The 11,872-nt window shown below is 38.2% G+C and overlaps 1 protein-coding gene across 1 annotated transcript; it reads right to left on the minus strand.

Annotated features, from left to right (window-relative positions):
* Positions 1-176: 176 nt before the first annotated feature.
* On the minus strand, positions 177-4,764 carry LOC140232924 (uncharacterized). Its single transcript, XM_072313035.1, has 3 exons — positions 3,667-4,764; positions 3,005-3,223; positions 177-1,850 (listed from the first exon to the last, which is right to left on the minus strand). The coding sequence occupies exons 1-3, from the start codon at positions 4,646-4,648 to the stop codon at positions 1,519-1,521; spliced, it is 1,533 nt and encodes a 510-aa protein (XP_072169136.1). The 5' UTR covers positions 4,649-4,764; the 3' UTR covers positions 177-1,518.
* Between the last annotated feature and the right edge of the window lie 7,108 nt (positions 4,765-11,872).

Genomic DNA, 11,872 nt, shown 5'->3' on the forward strand with positions numbered 1-11,872 from the left:
TGGCCTACATCGATGTTGATGTAGGGCAATTTGTTAATCAGTTGCAATAAAAACAGCTCGACAGAAGACTTTATCAGTTTAACTGTACACTTATTCATATTTGTTTATTCAATTTTTCATTTTCCTTCTCTGCCACAGCAAACAAGATATAACAAACTGTAAAACTTGTATCCATGTACAGACAACATCAATATTTATTTGACAAGCATAGATACAATCATGTACACCACATTCTAGGAAGTACAAATGTATATGAACAGTGTTTGAAAAATAACGACATTTATTTCTTTTTTGTTATATACTGTAATCATAGATATTGTTCAAAGAAATATACTTTAAAGAGAAAATATATTCAATATTAATTCTGTGAAATACCTATGTACAGCTTGATAATCTCAATAAAAATACACTTGTAGTCTTTTTTTTTTGTCCCCTGTATATTTCTCCACCTTTTCTAACAATGACAAATGATGACTGCATAAAGATATATGCTTCAGTTTAACATAGCTTTTCAATTTATCTTTAACAGTACAATTAACATTCAGACCAAGAGAATATTGTTAACAGACATATTTCAAAATATACAACAACAAAAAATCATTTTTATCTTCTTTTCATTCAAGAAACAATTTACAAATCAACTGATTTTTGTTCCAACACAAGTGACACGAACTTCTTGTAAACTTGTCAGGTATACATAGATATACTATTCAATGCATTGTTTTTTGAAGGTATATTGTAAATAGCCAAGCAATAAATCCCATTTAAAAAAAGAAAAAGAACAAATAGATACTTGCCTATATTGCCTCATATATGAAGAGGTAGAATGTACTATAGTTGTGTATGGTATATTTTTAATACTGCATTGTAACACTACATGAGTGCATATACCATCATAATGGATTTAGACACTGGATATCTTAGAAGTGACATACAGTAATTCCTTACTTATTACAAGTGCTCATACCATGCATATTTCTGAATGAACATCAATTTATCACAGATCTCAAAACTGCCTGATGTTAAAACATCTTTTCAGTGACTTCAACTTCAAAATGATTACACCACTTCAGCACAAACTGTTGGGTTTGAACCAAGTTCATATCAATGTGAATGTAATTTGAGAAAGTGAACAATTTCTGCATATGTGTATATTACCCTCAGCACAAAGAATCTTATATTTCATACCAAGTAGACTGGAAATCTCAGAACTGCTGTGGAAGTTAACATTTTTCTTCCTGAGATGCAGGGTAAGGGAAATTGGAACTGTTTTTGAGGTTTTGATCAGCAACTCGCCCTTTCCCACATTCTCATTACTAACATTATTATTAGAGATGTACAGGATGATTGCTATACCCACAGTAACACCTCTGGGAAACTTTGACTACTTTATAGTATTCCAATGAAGAATTCAAAAATATAAAGCGCAGCAACCCGACTGTGATGGACTGCATGGGACATGTGGCGGTGAACGCTAGCAGTCAGTGTAATGATATGCTGCCATGTCTCATCCGTCGTTCACTCCAGATCGTCCGCCATGGTGTACAGCTCGGTGGTGGAAATCCCAATAGGGTATGGGCTGTGGCAACCATCTCCTCTGCCAATATGGTTGACAGCAGACAGCACTACAGAGCTGTTTCCCACCTTATGCTCCACAACAACTTTCTTGAATGGTGAAGAGGGCTCAGCTTCGGTGTGGCTGTCCTCCTTAGTCTCGGTGCCCCCATCATGGGAACACGGCTGGCAAGGACTGCTGTCGTGAAGATCCTGAAAGTCCAGTCCACCTGTGGCGGATGCTACCGGCTGAGAGTTTGAATCTGTGCATGCAGCATCTGAGGCATAGTATGCACCTGTGTCCGAAATCAACATGGTGAGACAAGAAATGATGCAGATGAGAAGTTTAAAAGACTCATTTGAGTTTGTGAAGCTACTTCAAATTGAAACACTAAGAGCCTATTGTTATAAAACCATGTTCTTGAAGAGTAGCTTTCTCCATGAGACATTGAGATAACACGAATGCACCTTTCAGAGACTCCAACCCCAAGCACCTTCTGATCTGGATATTCTCCTGCCTGAAACCCCTAGCAAACGGGAGACTCCAACTTGATGTGCGCGAAGTGCACATCACGAGCGCGAAGTCCCTTGCGGTCCAAGGTTTTAGATGCTCTCTCGTGCTATCTAAAGGCTTATTTTTCAACATACAATGAAATTAAGTAAGAAATCATTTCAAGTGGGAGAAATTAAATCTCAAGCAGGAGAATGGGAGATTCTGCAAAAATGGGCTTTTGGCGGGAAATCTCCCGTCGAAAGCGGGAGAGTTGGAGTCTCTGACCTTTACAAAGTTCTTGCAATGTCAAGTACCTCAACCCACTGAACTAACAGTAAATGTATGGAGATCAAATTGCAGAACAGGATGATACAGATATACATCACACACATGCCCCCCCCCCCCACACACACACACACATCCACACACATACAAGCACAGTCCCAGCACAATTTCCATACTAGTACATGTATTTGAGAGGGGTAGCCATGGGTAGTTCAGGGGCTCAACATTAACAATTAAGAGCCATATCACAACAGTCAACAGGTATACCTGCTCAATGCAGATCTGACCCAAACTGTTTTGGTAAATATCCATCTCAATCATCATAAACAGTCCACTGCAACATAATGCCACATACATGTGTGAGAACCAAATTTAATGCAATTATTGTTAGGCCTATTAATTACCTTGAGACTACTGAATGCTGAAACTGAATTAATGGTAATTACCCTGAGACTACTGAATACTGAAACTGACTTTTCAGACTCTAATCATGACATTTAACCCCTGCTATTTATAATACGTATATGAAAAGGTCACACAGGTGATATGTCGGACATAGAATCACTTAACATTTCATGGGTTTACATCTTCTTCTAACATGTGTGGTTTTTCTTTTTTGTTTTTTTGTTTGGCTTTTTTTTTAGCTGTGTCTATATTGGAGTTTGTCATTACCATGTGAAGAACTCTCAGGGTAAATGGATGGGAGGTACATAAAATCTTGCAGATATGAAGCAGGGTAGCCAAAAGCTGTGCAGGGGTACTGAGCACCAGAGAAATCCAGCAACTGGTATCCATATGAATCAGCACTGACAATAGGAGCAACAGAGTGGCTTGAAGACTTGGAAGCAGGCCAGACGGCAGAGGTGATTGCAGAACCAGCATTCATGTGATCTGAAATATAAATCAGCGTTGATCAGGAAATATGAAACAGACTTGACTCAAAAGCTAACATTCAAGCCTATAGGCTATATCATGGATGGAAATAGGTCTTATTGTTTGTTTGTTTTGTAGAGTCAGCAATATTTTAAAAGCACTCAATAAATGATTTGACCCTTGAGCTAATTACAGTGAGAATGCACAACTCCGCAAGTCTACGATCCCTCATCAAATGCATAGTCCAACTAACCGGGCACTATCAGTTACTAGTACCTGTGTTTGAAATAAATTCAGTTTTCTCTGGTTATACTGAACAAATGTCATGCACTATAAAACAAACAAACAAACAAACAAACAAAACAAACAAACACATCTGAAAACATTAAAGGTCCAAACCCTATCCTCAATTTAAAAGCCTTAAACACAAAGTAGAAGTAATGTTAGAAATATAACTTTACCAGCCACATGATTTAGAGTAGGGAGACTATCTTCCGGGTTGGGGTTCTGCTGAATAACGACGAACTTCTGGAGGCGTCCTTGCGTGTCGTAGAGACAGGAGGGAAATGCAACCACCTCGTCATTGATTCTTGTTGCTTTCACTGAACCCTTGTCTGCCTTTGCGATGAGGGTGAGTTGAGGAGAGGACGGAGGACTTTCTTCTTCGCTTGATGGTGACTCAACAAATGCTGATCCCCACAAAATATCGGCACTTGATGGTTTTGCTAGGGCATCCAGGTGTGCCGTGTCACTGTCAGTGTCATCTGACAAGTAGGTAGACCTAGTAGGTGAAGGCGACGGGGATGCAGAGCCAGTTTTCGAATCCCTAAGCACGGCCGTCTGGGAGGAGGAGGGCGTTTGTGAGTCAAAGGATATTGGTGGGCAAAAGAATGATGGGGTCGCCACCGGCGATTGCGTGGACGGTCGAGTGTAGTATGGAGTCGATGCACTCTGTCCATATCTACTCAAGATTCTAAATGTGTTGCCATACTGCCTGTAATAGTAAGTGTTGTCGCTACCAAATGAAGAACGACGCTTAGCTGCAGAGGTAGCTGTTCTTCGAACTTTTGACAGAATGTCGGGGCGATGCTGCACGAAATATTGGTGAGCAAAGCAGTGCAGGGCATGAGAGCGAGAGTAGCTTCCATTTTTCATGTCCGAAAACTTTGTGTTCGCGGTTGTCGCAAGTTTGCGGAATCCGTACAGATTTAACTGTCGAACAAAACTCGAGAAATTCTGCGTTTTAAAGACACTGTATTCTCCTGTTCGGAGTACCTCCTCCTTAAAATCGTAAGAATCGATGATGACCGTAGTTCCACAGCTGCTCCATCGTATTGACGGGTAGTTCACGTCATTCACGAGTTTCCAGAGTTTCCCTGGGAAGGTGTTTCCGTTCACGGGACATTTATCAACGCAATTAACCTTTGGAAGACTGACAGACATGATTTCAATATGGAATGATCTGAAGGCCAGAATCAGGTTGACGATGATGCATCGGTTTCCTTTTGGCAAGCAGTATTAATTGGTGAAACGACGATTCTAGGCCTAGTAATACACTCCAGTAGATCCCCTAGACGAAACTGATGAAGCTTCCTATCAAAGACGCTTCCTATCCTACGCATACACACTACGCACACGTACACAAAATCAACAGTTCAGGTAAAACATTAACAATTCGTATGCGTAAAAGGCACAATGGTATCGCGCAAATGAGGCGCAGTGTCAATGGTGTCAATGGTTCACGCATAACGCGCTTTGATTTCAACCACTCCGCGACCGTTTCGACCAGGGACTTGAAAGCGCGTAAGCGCATATAACCGGGGGGCCAAAAGCTAAAAACAGAGGTCGAGTTGCACTCTCTCTACAAACTAAGTAGACCATGCTTATTTTCAAGTTTTTATTGTAACAAACAACATTCCACTGGTCTACCTCAAAAAATTTGTTGCGAAAGCCTCCAAATCCAAGATGGCGTCCAAGATGGCCGCCATATTTTCTGAATTTGTTATTTGCAAGATAGAATTTGATTGAAACATCAGACTTCAACAAATTTGATTTCATATGAAAGAGAATAAAATTATCTACAAGTTGATACCATTATTGTGGGTTATTGTGAAAACAAGATTGAGATTTTAAGGAAAAAACACTCATTTTTTGATATTTTTCTGAAAAAAGGAAAATCATGAAAATGCTTGATTCAGCATAAATCAAAGAAAGACTAAAGGATCATCTTGAAACGTTTCAAGAATTTTGTTTGACATATAATTGATATTCAGAGAAAATTAAGAGACAGTACCATTTTCGGTTCAGGAGTTATAATGTCTCAAACTTGAAAACTCACTACGTAAAAATGGCCACTTTAGTTGTGACCGAGACCTTGTTGGTCATAAAAAAGTCTGCGCGCGCCAAGACTACTACACGCACCACTGGCGCTGGCGCTTGTAACAGTGCCAGTGGTGCGTGTAGTAGTCTTAGCAAATGCAGACTTTTTCTTTGACAAACAAGGGTTTGTGCCTGCTAACTAACTTTTCATACCAAGTGGTACCTCAGGTGATACTGATCGCTATTATTTCAAAGTAGATTGTTCTGAAGCAGATGAGATGAAGCCCCCCAAAAAAGTCAAACACAGGTAATAGCTTGAAACTTGGCACCAATCTTGTTGTAGATAGTTTAAGACAGAATTTAGATCAACCGCTCAAAAAAAAAAAATCAAAATGACAGCCATCAAAGTTGACATAGTGTATTGCGCCAAATTAAATGTATTATTTCGATTTTGATACAATTTTGTCTGTTGCGCTATCTTAAACCGTCTTAGGTTTTTATGGACATATTTTTAAAACCAGTGATATTCTACTCTCCGAAAAAGAAAAAAAAAACAAATCGAGTGGAAGTTTTTACTTTTGATGTGAGGAGTGAATAACAGAAAACGGTGAATTTAGATTGAAATTGGAGTGACTTTTGAGCGAAAATGTTCATTTTCACTCATTTTAGAGTGACCTTAGGCAGGGCCCCACACCAACTTTTATTTTTGGTGGCCCAAAGGCAAATATCCGACCTTTTTCGTTGGCCCGATCAGGCCACCAAATTCTTCATTTCTGACATTTTGGTGGCCCGACGCGCGTTTTTGGTGGCCCTGGGCCACCGACCACCGTTAGTGTCGAGCCCTGCCTTAGGGATCACTCGTCACTCTTCGAGTGATCCACGAGGTCACTCTAAAATGAATGAAGATGAACATTTTCACTCTCGAGTGATCCTTATATCTAATATGGGAAAGCATCTAGACATACCAATGGCATAAGTTCAGATCAATTGTGATACTATAACCCACATGAAATCAGCCTAAAAACATTGTAAGAACATCTGATAGCAGTAAATACAGTTTCAGCATGCTTATTTGTAAATGTGAATATACAGCACGAATAATAAATTTGGACAATTTCATTCGAACAATGTACTGAAAAGTAATTTCGCAAAACACATTTAAGAGCAAAGTTGAGAAATTGCCGCCATGTCGGATTTTTTTTTTTTTTTTTTTTTTTTTGGGGGGGGGGGGGTTCGGATCAGAAGGGCTTTCAAGGACATCTGCGGATGAGACATAATTACACATATACCATCATCATTCACGTTTCTACAACAGCAGAGTAACATACAAGCAAAAAAGCATATCTTTGATACAGAAGCATTTCTTTTTTATCAAAGATTGGGCCTTATCCAAACACTGGAATGAGCTCCATCCCCTCCCCCCCCCCCCCCCCCCCCCCCAAAAAAAAGACCCTCAATATGGTTTACACTCGTACAATATCGTTCGGATGTATAGAAACATGTAATAGACAGCAATATAAGAAGATTAAAAAAATATATTAAATTATAAGTTACAGTGTATAAGTTGAGATTTAACTTTCACGCAACACACTAAAGGTATTCCATTGGGAGAAATATCACATTCGATTTATATGTGCAGGTTAGTTGTATCACAAAACATTCTACCGTGTAAAAAAATATAATAAAGCCTAAACCATACGGAGATAACACCATTTCTTTTCAAGAAACCATAACCATGATAACTGTTAACAATTTAGTATATAAAAAAAAAAAACATTCTTATCAGATCTATTTAGTATATCTAACAATATTTAGCATTAATTATACTGATTTAAGTTTGTACATTAGTTGTTCTATCCCTAAGTCACAGTTTAGAACTAGTTTGAGGCATTATAAGTAAAGCTGGGTTTTTGTTTTACGTGCACTAATGGTAAATAATGCCTTGAACGACAACCTTGATTAATTACCGCCATCTTGAATTTTGTGTGGATACTATTTTTATTGCTAAATATTACACAGTGGCAAAATTTGTGCCAAATTCCAAGCTCCTATCTCTTATGGAAAATACTTTCTGTTCAATCTTATCTGCCTCAGAACAATGTACTATGATGAAATGCTACAGTTATAGCGACACCTATATACCACTTGGCATGAAAAGTTAGTTTGCAGGTACTTGCAAGTCACTAAATCATAACAATATTGCATGTGACCATGTAAACACATTGTATGCAAAATTTATAATGCATAAATATAATCTTTTCAAGTTTTAGATGTTAACTTGTCAACAGTGTATGATATTGCCTATAATTCAAGAAATATGAATTATGTCTCAATCTCAGTAAATCTCAATCTCAATCGCAGGTTTCAAAATAATTCTTCAGTTCTTCTTTGATAAATATTAAATCATGCATTTTTACATTTCTTCTTTTTTTCAAAACAATGTAAAGATATGTATTCCCTCCCTCCCCCCAAAAAAAGCAAACAACCCCCCCCCCCAATTTATCACAATACAGAGCTAAAGTGGTATCAACTTTTATGAAGTTTTGCTCTCCTTCATATGACATCAAATTTGTTGCAATCCAATGTCTCTATCAAATTTTATGTTTGAAATATTAAATTCAATAAATATGGCGGCCCTATTGGACCGCATCTGTACTTTGGAGGGTTATGCAACAAATCTACTGAGGTGTACTTACGGAACATTGCTTAGTACATTATGTATGGTCTTATTTATAGAGAGAGTGGAACTCGAAAAGTAAGCACGATCTTGGATTTGACCCTCTGTGACGTCTTTGGGAACAGATGCGTGCAAATATATATTATGTAAAATTGGATTTCAAGTTTGAGATATTATAACTCCTGAACCAAATACAATTCTGACTCCTAATTTTCTCCAAATATTGATTATGTTATGGGAAATATGTTAATTACTGCGTGGTTTTCATAAACATTTAATTTTTTTTTTTTACTTTTTAGAGAAATATTCATGGTGCATTCTGAAAAAATGTCTCCATAAAAACCTAAGATGGTTTGAAATACCAATAAAATGTTCAGAACATATAAAAACCATATAAATAGACAGCAAAACAGACAAAATTGTATCAAAATCAAAATGATACATTTACTTTTGGCGCAATACACTATGTCAGCTCTGATGGCCTGCAATCTTGAATTTTTTGAGTGATTGATCCAAATTTTGTTTTAAACTTTCTATAGCAAGGTTAGTGTTTCAAACTTCTCCCTCTATTTGAAAGATATTTTTTGTTTCATCTCATCTGCTTCAGAACAATCTACTTTGAAATGATAGCAATCAGCGTCACCTGAGCTACCACTTGGTATGAAAAGTTAGTTTGCAGGCACAAACCCTTGTTTGTCAAAGAAAAAGTCTGCATTTGCTAAGACTACTACACGCACCACTGGCACTGTTACAAGCGCCAGCGCCAGTGGTGCGTGTAGTAGTCTTGGCGCGCGCAGACTTTTTTATGACCAACAAGGTCTCGGTCACAACTAAAGTGGCCATTTTTACGTAGTGAGTTTTCAAGTTTGAGACATTATAACTCCTGAACCGAAAATGGTACTGTCTCTTAATTTTCTCTGAATATCAATTATATGTCAAACAAAATTCTTGAAACGTTTCAAGATGATCCTTTAGTCTTTCTTTGATTTATGCTGAATCAAGCATTTTCATGATTTTCCTTTTTTCAGAAAAATATCAAAAAATGAGTGTTTTTCCTTAAAATCTCAATCCAGTTATCACAATAACCCACAAAAATGGTATCAACTTGTAGATAATTTTATTCTCTTTCATATGACATCAAATTTGTTGAAGTCTGATGTTTCAAACAAATTCTATCTTGCAAATAACAAATTCAGTAAATATGGCGGCCATTTTGGACGCCATCTTGGATTTGGAGGCTTTCGCAACAAATTTTTTGAGGTAGACCAGTTGAATGTTGTTTGTCACAATAAAAACTTGAAAATAAGCATGGTCTACTTAGTTTTGTAGAGAGAGTGCAACTCACTCGTTAAGTAAGCGACTTTTTGGGGTTGGCCCTCCGGTAATATATGCTTGCATTACGCATACTGCAGTTGATTGCACTTTGCACTCGGAAAAAAAAATAGCTGCTATATTGACCGATTCGGGTTCGTTGAGGGCAGCAGACATTTTAACCCGCTCTGTTTTACGGCACGCTTACGGCACAGGGCGCAGCCATAGTGGGTGTATCAGCCGACCCCCCCCCCCCCCCTCCTCTCCCCCACCCCGGGGCAACATGTTTACACGCACTTGTAACAAGGTTCCCGCACTACGCAAGCATTCGCGCACTCAGTACGAGACGCCTATTGGCTAAAGCAGTTTTCATTCTGCGCGCGTGCTAATGTAGGGAGAGGGGTGGGGGAGTGCGGAGGGGGGGGGGGGGGGTCGGCTGATACACCCACTATGGCTGCGCCCATGCCAAAAATACACATAGCGCGTCACAGAATCGGTCAATACAGGTACTTGTAATTCTGTCGTAACGTAGAAGAGCAATGTAAACGTGAGATGCAGTTTTCAGAATGATAGAATATCAAGTATGCCACATACTTCCTATGGTAAAGATTGAGGGTAAGGATTAATCAGTTAAAATGAGAAGTAGGCTATAGATAATTTCGTAATGACAGCATGTTGATTCGTGAATGATTTGTATCTATAGAGTAGTTTAGTACTCAACATTTTCGACTTCTCAAAGTTTACCGCAGTCAGAGAATAGAAAGAAACAAAAAGACGGTATACAAGCTTTATCACTATTCTTCTGTTTGTTTGTTTCCATATGAAGCTGGTAATCTACTTTAGTTTTAGATATATTTTGGTATGATAATTTCATAGTCTTTTTTGAGAATCAACAGCAAAACTTTAGGACTATACTGTTCATCAATTGAGATATTTTTTAAAATACAAAAATAATGTAGCATAGACGTGGAGGACTTCATTTAAACTTTTATTATAGAACAGTGGCCCGTTGCATAAAACTTACCATTGAATTTCAATGGTAACTACCGTCAAAATTAGGCGTCACAGCCAATCAGCATCAAGAATGATAAAATTTACCGCTAATTTGAAGACTTACCGCTAGAAAGGAGCGGTGTAATAAGTCCAGCGGTAAGGGTTTATGCAACAGGGCCCAGGTTCTAAATGGACCACGGCTTACTAGTAGGCCTAGGGATCCGGTCATCTCACCATTACACAAAGAATTTTGTGAGGCTCCTAGTTCTATGGTGTCCAACGATGATTAAGTGACTATATTAATGCATAGGAACTTCTTAAACTATATACGTGTAGGCCTAAAGGGACTGTTCACCCATATACATTTGGATTGAGTGAATGTGCTCATCAGTGTAAAACACATCAGAGAAGTTTGACGTGTTTCGGGAAAATCGGGCACTCCCGTTGAAAAGTTATGAACTTTGAAAGTTTCGCTAAATGCACTGAGCCATCACGCTTTATGAGAAGACTATATATCGTATCCAACGTAAAGAAAAAGAAGTTCCACAAATTGTCATCTTTTTTGAAAAGTACATTCACACTCTCTCTACTAACACAGTTTACAGACATATTTCTTGTTTCGTAAAGATGTAATTCAAGTGGCAGTTAAGACAATTAAGTGCTGTAGTTGCAGGTCGCCCTTAAAATGGGGCCCGGGGGAGGGGGGGGGGGGGTGGACCACAGACAATGGCCATTGCCGCCATTCCACCAAAGAGTATAGAAGCTACTTTAGCTTCTATACTCTTTGATTCCACTATGCATCCCAAAATAACTCCAAAAGAAGCCGGAGGGATAAACGTTCCACAAATGACAGAATTATCTGACAACATGCAAGTAAGGAAAATATGACATATTAAAATTTCACATTTTTCGGAAAACATTTCTTGACCAGTCCTTATGAATATTCAAATTGACGATTTGATGTTGTCTTGCCATCACAGTTTTTCATGTGTAATCTTTATGTAATTCGGAAAATTTTTCAATTCTAGGTAATAGGTAAAAGCATAGGCCCTATAATTATTCCCATACTAAAATACATCAGCGGTAACATTTTTTTGTTCTTTTTTTTTCTTATTTGGGTGGTTTTAAGGCAAATTCATTTAGGCCTATGGGGGGGGGGGTCCTATTTATAGGGCCTACAGCTGAAAATACGACATGTTTGTCATCATATTGTGAGATCGAGCATAATATCATCGACTTGTTGATTTGAATCTTATAAAGACTGGTCAAAAAGTGCATGTTTTCTGGAAAACGTTGAGATTTCAGAATGTCATTACTTCCTTATTTCTTATCCAGTTTTGAACGATTGCACGATTCCCCCTTTTCGA

The sequence above is a fragment of the Diadema setosum genome, chromosome 9 (assembly GCF_964275005.1).
Source record: "Diadema setosum chromosome 9, eeDiaSeto1, whole genome shotgun sequence".
Taxonomy (NCBI): domain Eukaryota; kingdom Metazoa; phylum Echinodermata; class Echinoidea; order Diadematoida; family Diadematidae; genus Diadema; species Diadema setosum.